The following is an 8952-nucleotide window of genomic DNA, read 5'->3' on the forward strand; positions in this document are numbered from 1 at the left end:
AAACATGCCAAGGAGACGGCAGTATCCAACTCACTGGGACGATGTAACACCACAGCCGCACGAATTTCCTCACGCAATCCATCCAAAAAATGGGTGACAAAAAACTTAGGTTTCCAAGAATGATGATGAGCTAAGAGACTTTGCATCAGATCATCAAACTGGGTGGCATACTCCAACACAGACCCACTCTGCTGCAAACGATTAAGACTACGCAGCAAATTCTGAAACTCCTCTCGACCAAACTTAGCACAGACCACAGTCACAAACTCCTCCCACGTTGTTACACACTCACGCGCTCTCAAAGCTTTCAGCCACTTCAGTGCTGCCCCCGAAAACTGCATGATCCCCACCCCAATCCACGAATCCTGACGCACCGCACAAGTTTGAAAGAAATTCTCGGCCAACATCTGCCAAGCTCGAGGTCCCTCCCTATTAAAACTCGGGCAATCCAGTCGGGGATTGGTATTTTGGTACACCATTCCCGATCCGGTTCCCATGGCCGGTCCGAAATTTGCAGGGAAGGAAGTAGGCGAGAGAGGGTGAATCGTACCCATTTCCGGAGTTTAGGGCTGGGAGGAGAATAGAGGAAGGATTAGAGTCTTTCTGGTTTGTTCATTACAAAGTTGTTTCATCCTCTTGCAGCTCTCCTTCAAATACTGCTTTCAGACTATCTAGCTGTCGCCAGTATACTTTGGGTTGGCCTTCCTTGCACACGTGGGCCGTGAGAGAATTGGCCCAGCCTTGAGGTTGTCTGCTTCTCCCCCTTCGCCGGACAGGTGCACAGTATCGGTCGTGACATATAGGTATCCCACAATTCTCAAAACGGAACACATCAGATTTCGGGATCATGGTTGCTATTTGAACTTTAATCGGAGCATGATCAGAAGTTGTTTTTGAAAGGACTAACGCCTGAGTGTTTGGATTGACAGAAATCCAATTGGACGAAGTGAACACCCAATCCGCTTGCATGTTACTCCAAGTGTAAGATCTTGCTTTTAAGGGAATTTCCAGAGGGCTCAAAGAGCTAATAACCTCATTGAAAATAAAAATATCATTCATGCTGCCACCCGGCTTATTTCTGTTAGTCACCGATCTGTAAAAATTGAAATCCCCCATAATCATCCATAGTTCATTGCCCAAATCCAGATATTGCAGCCAATCAACAAAATCAACCCTGGCCTCCCCCTGACAAAGCCTATACACATTCACTAAAACCCAGTTTTCCCAGAATGGCGGGAGGTAAGCCTGACAACTAACGCAAAAGGTTTACTATCAATTAGGACCCCAGAAAACATCCCACTGCACCAACAAACCATCAAACCACCCGAAGCCCCCATAGAAGGGGAATAACAGAAACTGTCAAAGCGTTTCGGAGCCAAAGATTTGACAAAGCTAGTATCAATTACATCCTTTTTTTGTCTCTTGGAGACAGAAAATAGAGCAGTTGCTTCCCTCCACCTTGCGACGAACAGCCTGACATTTAGCCTTAGAGTTGAGGCCTCTTACATTCCTGCAGAGCAGGTTCCAATTACGAACTTGATAATTCATTAAGAAAAGAGGAAGATAAGCAGTTCACAACCATGAATAACATGATTGACCAAAAAAGAGATAGAAATTCCAAACTGTCTTAAAGCAACTATCAAAAACAACCAAGCAAGGATTAATCGTTGGAAACACTAGGTAGAACGAGCAGCATCCCTTCCAGTCGAAGACTGCACAGTAAGCTTTTCAGCCGCCACCTCCTCTTCAGAGAGCCCACACACTTCAGTCCTGATTTGTTGGAGGAGCTGGATAGAGCAATCCATGGGTTTAGCATCTGTGTCATCCCCATTAGCATTGGATTCGATAGAATCCCGGGGGAGAGAGTTCAGAGAGAGTAAAATACCGCTTTTCTCGGCCACACGCTTAAGTTTCTTTGAACTCTTCGTAATGGCTTTCCCCCTTGGCCTGCCAATTCCCATGGAGGGAGTTAACTTGTTGATCCGAGCACTTCTTCTCCTGCCTTTGTCAGTGATTTCTATGATCTGCTTCTTCCTTCTACCTTTAGCAGGCTTCAAAGAGGGAGTAGAGATAGACATGTCTTGAGAGGAAGAATCTTGAGAAAATGGATCAATGGGCAGCCATGTTCCTTCCTGGGCTGGAATAGCCTGCAGAGGGACCACAGAGAATTTGTTGACTGACCCACATGTCCCTTGCTTTGAAAAGGGCAGTAACAAACAAAGAGAACTGAATCAACTGCAGTACCATCAAGTAGGCTGGAATTAATTGACCTTTCCCCTCAGATCGGCTAGCAAGCAATCCTCCTTGTACAAGGACAGACAAACTGATTTTTTTTCAGAAAATTCCAGAACTGCAGCTAGACCATAAAGATAGGCATTTCATCACAAAATCCGGCAGCTGGCTGGGAGGAGACAGCAGGATGAACAATAATCTGGAGCTGTGCCGTTGACATATCATGGGAGACCACACTGTATGAGTTATCAAACAGTGGTTGTTCAGTGGTTAGGGTATTGGTATGATTTGCCAGATAAATCCTCCATCGAGCAAATGGCAAAAATTGCTTTAACGATAAACAAACCACATTAAAATAAACTGTATTTAAATGTTTAAATAACACAAATGATGGAAGGTCATATCAAAATTCAATGGAAAAGAACATATGAAGTATGTTTGTTTCTTACAACGTTACTTATTGATGAAGATGCATATATAGTCATAGCGTGCACATTCACGTTCCTATTGAACTGTAGTCCTAACTAGTACCGCCAGACGCTTATAGCACGTTTTGAAATTTAAGAATAGTATAGGCAGATGTTTAAGGGGAGATTGTTTGGGTGTTTAATGAAAAAGGCAAAACGTTCCTACTGAATTGCAGTCCTAACTAGTACCTCCAGACGCTTACAACACGTTTTGAAATATAAGAACAGTATAGACAGCTATTTAAAGGGTGATTGTTTGGGTGTTTCATAAAAAACCCAAATGACATATTTATAAATTATATATAATATATATATTTAACGGTCTAAAATAAACTTTAATAAAAAAACCTCCAACACTAACACCAATTTTAAGGTTCAAAATTTAAATTTAAATTTTTGATTATAAATATAAACATAAGAAAAAAACGGGTATTAAGTTTTCAAGCTGCTCGGAATCTTGTTGTGCGGTTAGAGGACCACTCCTATATATATAGCCGATTTTTTTAATTTTTAATTTTATTTATTAAATAATTTACAAATTTTATTTTGTATTTTAAAAATCACAAAACTAACCTCCTGCCGCCACGTGGCAAAGGACTACTCGGTCGCGAGCAACGGCCGAAAACGGTGACACGACGAATTTTGCTTTTGGGCCCTTTCCGCCCTTTGTAAGGGCAGCAAGGACCTAAATACAAAATTTGCCACGCCATCCGAAAATTTTACGATTTAACTGTGGTTTGTCACATATATGTATGATTTATGAAATTTTCTAATCAACACTACTAGTTAGCTTAGTGGTTATTCTTCTCCTCTTCAATCTAGGAGACCAGGGATCAAATTCTTGCAAGAGCATATTTTTCCCGACCACTGGTCTCTAGATAAAAGAGTAAAACTGTGACCACTAAGCTAAGCTAGTTCTTATAATTAAGTAATTACATACGATATACATATATGTATATAACTGCAGTTCAATCATAAAATTCCTGGGCAGCGTGGCAAATTTACATTTAGGCCCTTGCCACCCTTACAGAGGGCGTCCGGCCTTCTAAAGGAGGGCGACAGGAGGTTAGTTTTTTGATTTTTTGAAATGCAAAATTAAATTTGTAAATTATTTAATAAACAAAATTCAAAATTCAAAAAAATCATATATAGCCTATAGAACAGAAGTATATTTTGTTCTTAATGAAAAAAGTTTCACTTGTTTTAGGATCGGAATAAGTCCACTGGAGGTCCCTAAACTTGAAGGTGAGTTTATTTTTCGTCATTTATTCTCAATGCCAGGAATGTATACCCCTAAACTCACAAAATCCGTTCAAAAATGTCCCTTGGCAGTATCGATCTATTTTTTAACCGGTTTTACTGACGCGGCGACAGGTGGGTTCCACGTGTTAGATTTTTCTATTTTTTCTCTATCCTTCTCTCCCTTCCTCACCCCTCTTTCTTCCTCCTCTCTTTCCTGCTCCTCTATAGCACTACCGGCCGGGGTGGGCACGGTGGCCATCTCCAGTGTCTTCCACCACGAACCGCCTTCGGCCACCGCCTCCCGCGCCTTCGTGGCCAGCGCACGATGTTCCTCGCCGCGTCGGCACCCACACGCGTCACCATCAGCTCCCTCGCCACGCACACGATCTCCTCGCTCCCGACTTGCTCGTTGCTCCCTGCCGATGATCCCAATTGTACAACGTGGCAGTATGCTTATATTTCTTGTCCTGTTAAACATGGATTGCCTGAAACTGAAAAAAGGTTGCAGCTAGTAGCAGAAGAGTCATATTCTGTAATTTTATAGGAACAGACCAATTGGCATCTACTATTACGGAGCACATGTTATTAAGTTTGACGGTGTTTTTTTCAGAATGTTTGCTCCAGTTATTTTTCCAGTTTGATATCCACAACATCACTAGTTCACCATATCCTCGAACGAAAACCAAGCTAGGATCTACGAATTGCAAGAGTTTTCTTGCATATCAAAATGATGGGGGAAATTAACTTCTTTGTACATTGCGTTAACAGTGTTAGTGTTAGATAGGGCATTGCCGACATTAACGATGAGCGAGGTCGGCGACGGCTTGACGAGGACCCACTCACCGTCCCTGGTCTACATCTCATTCCCGTTCACCTCGTTCTGGCACACGATGCTAAGCCAGCTGGTGTCCTGATGGGTGATGTACCCGGTGACCTTCTCGTCGAAATTGGGAGCCTTGTACTCGGACATCCAGAATAGGTGCCACATGGACTCGCTCTGCGTCTCGTGGTGCTTCGCCACCCCCGAGCCCTTCCAGGATCATCTGCCGCACCATCTCCTCTAGATTCGTGGCTGAGGAAGCCCTTCCCACAGTCGTGCTGCAGAATTCACCATTGGTCCACACCCACTCCCGCGCCACCATGCCTCTGCCCTCCACGTGCTCCTCGAAGCCAGCGTCGAGGTCGGCGTCGCTAGGCGCACTTCCCAGAGGAACTCAACGCCGGCTACTTCCAGCCCCACAGCGATCTCCTTGAGTGGCGCTTCCGAGATGTCCATCATCGTGCCGAGAGCGACGTACATCATGGCTCAGCCGGCCTCCGCCTTCTCGTATAGCCACTGCATCCACGAGGGCTTGCCGGCGCCGTTGCACGGCAAGAGTGCCGCCCGAGCCAAGCATAGCGGGCGATGGGCCACGCCCTGTGCCGACATGGTGATGATCCCAGTGCTCGATGTAAGGAAGAGAGGAAGAAGAGAGAGAGAGGAGGAGGAGAAGGGAGAGAAGGAGAGAGAAAAAATAAAAAAATCTGACACATGGGACCCGCCGGCCGCCACGTTAGCAAAACCGGTAAAACAATAGGTCAATACTGCTGAGAGACCTCTTTTGAACGGATTTTGTGAGTTTAGAGGTATACATTTCTAGTATTGTAAGTAAGGGACAAAAAACACTCGCCTTTAAGTTTAGACACCTTTAGTAGACTTATTCCTTTTAGGATCCGGCCCACAGTCTTATGCGTGGGCCGAAATTTCAGGCCTCATTGGACCCCACCGGGTACGAGCCGACCACCCACGCTTCTTCTTTTTATTCTAAACGCAAGTCGTCCTCTCCATTTCGAAATTTCCGACCGTTGCTGCTCCTCCACCAACGGTCTCTTCCGTCTCCACTCCACGCGACAGAGATGGCGGCGGAGAGGGAGAGCCCCCGGTCGGCGCCCCGGCGTGCGGCGGCGTCGGCGGCGGCGACAGCCAAGGACGGCGGTGGCCTTCTCAGTCCTCGCTTCCGGTCGGCCGCCGCGCTGGCCGGGTGGGACGAGGAGTCCCTCCTCCACGCGGCGCTCGTCGTCGAGGACACCCCCGTCCGCGAGTCCCGCCGCAGGAGGCGGTCCTCCTCCTCCGCCTCCGCCGGCGGCGGTGGTGGAGGGAGCGCCGGATCGAACACCAGGTGCGTGCTGCGCCTGCCTCTGCCCTTCCTCGTCTCTCTTGTTCTTTTCTTCCCCCCCTTGATGTTGGTTTTCTTGATGCAGGAAGAGGAGGATCCGGAGGCAGCCGCCAGGATCGATCCCTGCTGTGGTTCTTTCTCTCGACGACGACGACAAGAAGCCCGATGTTGTGCCAGGTTTGTGATTGTTCGTTTCTCGCTTGCTTCGCTGATCGATTTCTTGTGTCTTTCATGGTCGGGGATCTTGATCTGGCGTTCATTTGGGGATCTACAGATGGCAAGAAGGAGGTAAAGGAGGAGGAAGAGAAGTCTGTCGTCGTTGGGGAGAAGGAAGCCTCGTCCGAGAAAGCAGCGGCCACCAGCGAGCTGCCCTGTATGGATCGCCTCCGGGAGGAGCTCTCTTGCGCTGTAAGGAGGATTTTGCTGTTTGTTAATATAAAAAATCAGTTGTTATTTTTCTACTGCATGGTTGATTTTCTTGGAGCGTGATTTGTGTGTTGCAATATATTCAGATCTGTTTGGAGATCTGCTTCGAGCCCAGCACCACGCCGTGCGGTCATAGGTAATTATACTCTGTTCTTTCTAAAAGAAGTGGCTTACATTCAGTAAGATTGTAAGAAGTATCATATAGCAAATCGAGTGGGATTCGGTGAAAATTGAACCTATTAAGAAAACAGTGCACTGACAGTTTCAGGAATTAGTAAGTTATTTTCTGGATTGTGTATGTATTCCGGACCCAAACAAGCCAAATTATATGTGTGCAATATAGATTTACAGTCTAGATATCATTAGTTTGTTGTTTCTTAGTCATTTTTAGTCATTTCGGGAATTGCTCATTTCTCTTCTCTTTGGTGAAGAAAATTTTGATGTCACTTGGACGTTGGACCTGGATTGAGAAAAATCATGTCCATAATCTAGGTTTACAGTTTTGTTTGTTTTGACTTTTGACTATTTGTTTAACTTTGGAACTTGTCATTTTTCATTATAGTACTCATCTTGATAATCATTATAACCATTCATAGGGTTTCCCTGGAATTGTCTTTACCACTCAATTATATCTAGCATACCTATTTATATACTGATTTGAAGATCATTCTGTGCAATTTCATTGAGACAACAAATGTTGAGAGGGAAATGGGAACTGTCAACTGCTTTATTATTCTTTTTCAGTGACGCAAAATTATTTCACCTATTAAAAAAGCAGAACACCGACAGTTTCAGGAATTAGTAGGCCTTTTACTGAATCATGTAGAAATTTGGACGTTATAAAACGCAACTTTTATTTGCAATATGGAATTATTCTATACATCCTGCAGTTTCTTAGTTGTGATTTGTTGTAGTATGGAATATATGGCTTTGATACTAAATATTAATCCATTTTGCTTTTTAACATGTTGAATTACGTTACACATCTTACTGTAAATCACTTTTTTACTTATGTCATATGTAGTCGTTTATGGAATTAGCCATTTGTCTTCTCTGAAATAAGAAATTTTCATTGTCATTTGGACCTGGAGTGAAGCAAATCATGTTTGTGATCATAGATTTGCAGTTTAGCTTTCCTATCTTGCGAATTCACGGTCCTTCTGCCCATAGTAGCTGTAGTAGACAACTGACACTAAATAGCAGTTTAATTTTTAAATTTATCATTTTTATCAATAGTACTCAACGCAGTAATCTCTATGACTGTTCCCTGTAATCGTCTTAGTTATTTCTAGTAGTACCTAGTTAAATACTGATTTCATCAACACTTCCCTGTAATTTGATTGAGACAACAAATATTGGGAGGGATATAGACTATTGCCCTATTCTTTTTTCAATTACGGAAATATGTGAACCTCATAATTTTGTCACTCCTTTCACTGAACAGCTTCTGCATGAAATGCTTAAAACATGCCGCAGCCAAGTGTGGAAAAAGGTGTCCTAAGTGCCGGCAATTAATCAGGTAAAGCTCTACTTCAGTCACACAGTTGCATTTTCTCAAAGCATGCTATGGTGAATAAGTAGCCTTTACTAATCGAATATTACACTGCAGCAATTCAAGATCTTGTGCAGTCAATACAGTCCTCTGGAACACCATCCAGCTGCTATTTCCTAGTGAAATCGACGCAAGGAGGACTTCGGTTACTTCATCCTCAGAAAACAACGACGACGTGGTGCAAGGTGGCATGAGAAGTAGCAGCTCCAATGGCATCAGTTACATCACACAACGCAGCACAAGAAGCAGCAGCACCGGCACTGCCACCAGGAGTTTCATAACACCAGGCAGCAGAAGAAGCTTCAACCCCAGTGGCAGTGGCAGCAGCACAGCAGGCAGAGGCTTTGTCAGGGCTTCACAGCTGGTCCCTGGTGCCAGGGCTGTCTCGGTGAGAACAGACCAATCTGATGATGACGCTTCACTGGCTTACAGGCTGCAGCAGGAGGAGTTCATGACGGCTTTCGAGAGCGAGGGGGAGAGGCAGCCACCACGGAGCAGCAGCAGCAGCAGCGCAGTGTCCGCGGCTCGAGCAAATTTGAGGGCTATGGCCTCCCGGGCCATTCGCCTCCGAGCTCGTGGCTGGCCTGTTTAGATTTGGTTACATGTTACCATGTCGTTACTCGTTAGTATTAAATTCTAGGGTTGAATGGGTAGCTGTAATCTGCCGCTTAATAATGCTCTTCACTGTATCACGTGGCCATCCTTCGATGGCACTCATAAGGTTTAGTTTTGTAACGGTGATATTGACTTATCAAGTTAACTCAACTTGTTCAGTGTGATCCTTCATTGCTAATATGAACATCGTAGTTGGTTTAGCCTGCTAATGTTCAGGCTTAGCTTTTAGTTCTGACATTTCAAGTGGAAATGGAGCATGAAA

At 44.6% G+C, this 8952-nt stretch overlaps 1 protein-coding gene across 1 annotated transcript; it reads left to right on the forward strand.

Moving 5' to 3' along the window:
• Nucleotides 1–5837: 5837 nt before the first annotated feature.
• On the forward strand, nucleotides 5838–8952 carry LOC102702152 (E3 ubiquitin-protein ligase RING1-like). The gene is made up of 6 exons (XM_006664416.2): nucleotides 5838–6100; nucleotides 6183–6274; nucleotides 6372–6505; nucleotides 6610–6659; nucleotides 7968–8042; nucleotides 8133–8952. The coding sequence occupies exons 1-6, from the start codon at nucleotides 5838–5840 to the stop codon at nucleotides 8665–8667; spliced, it is 1149 nt and encodes a 382-aa protein (XP_006664479.1). The 3' UTR covers nucleotides 8668–8952.

This window comes from Oryza brachyantha, chromosome 12 (genome assembly GCF_000231095.2).
Source record: "Oryza brachyantha chromosome 12, ObraRS2, whole genome shotgun sequence".
NCBI lineage: Eukaryota > Viridiplantae > Streptophyta > Magnoliopsida > Poales > Poaceae > Oryza > Oryza brachyantha.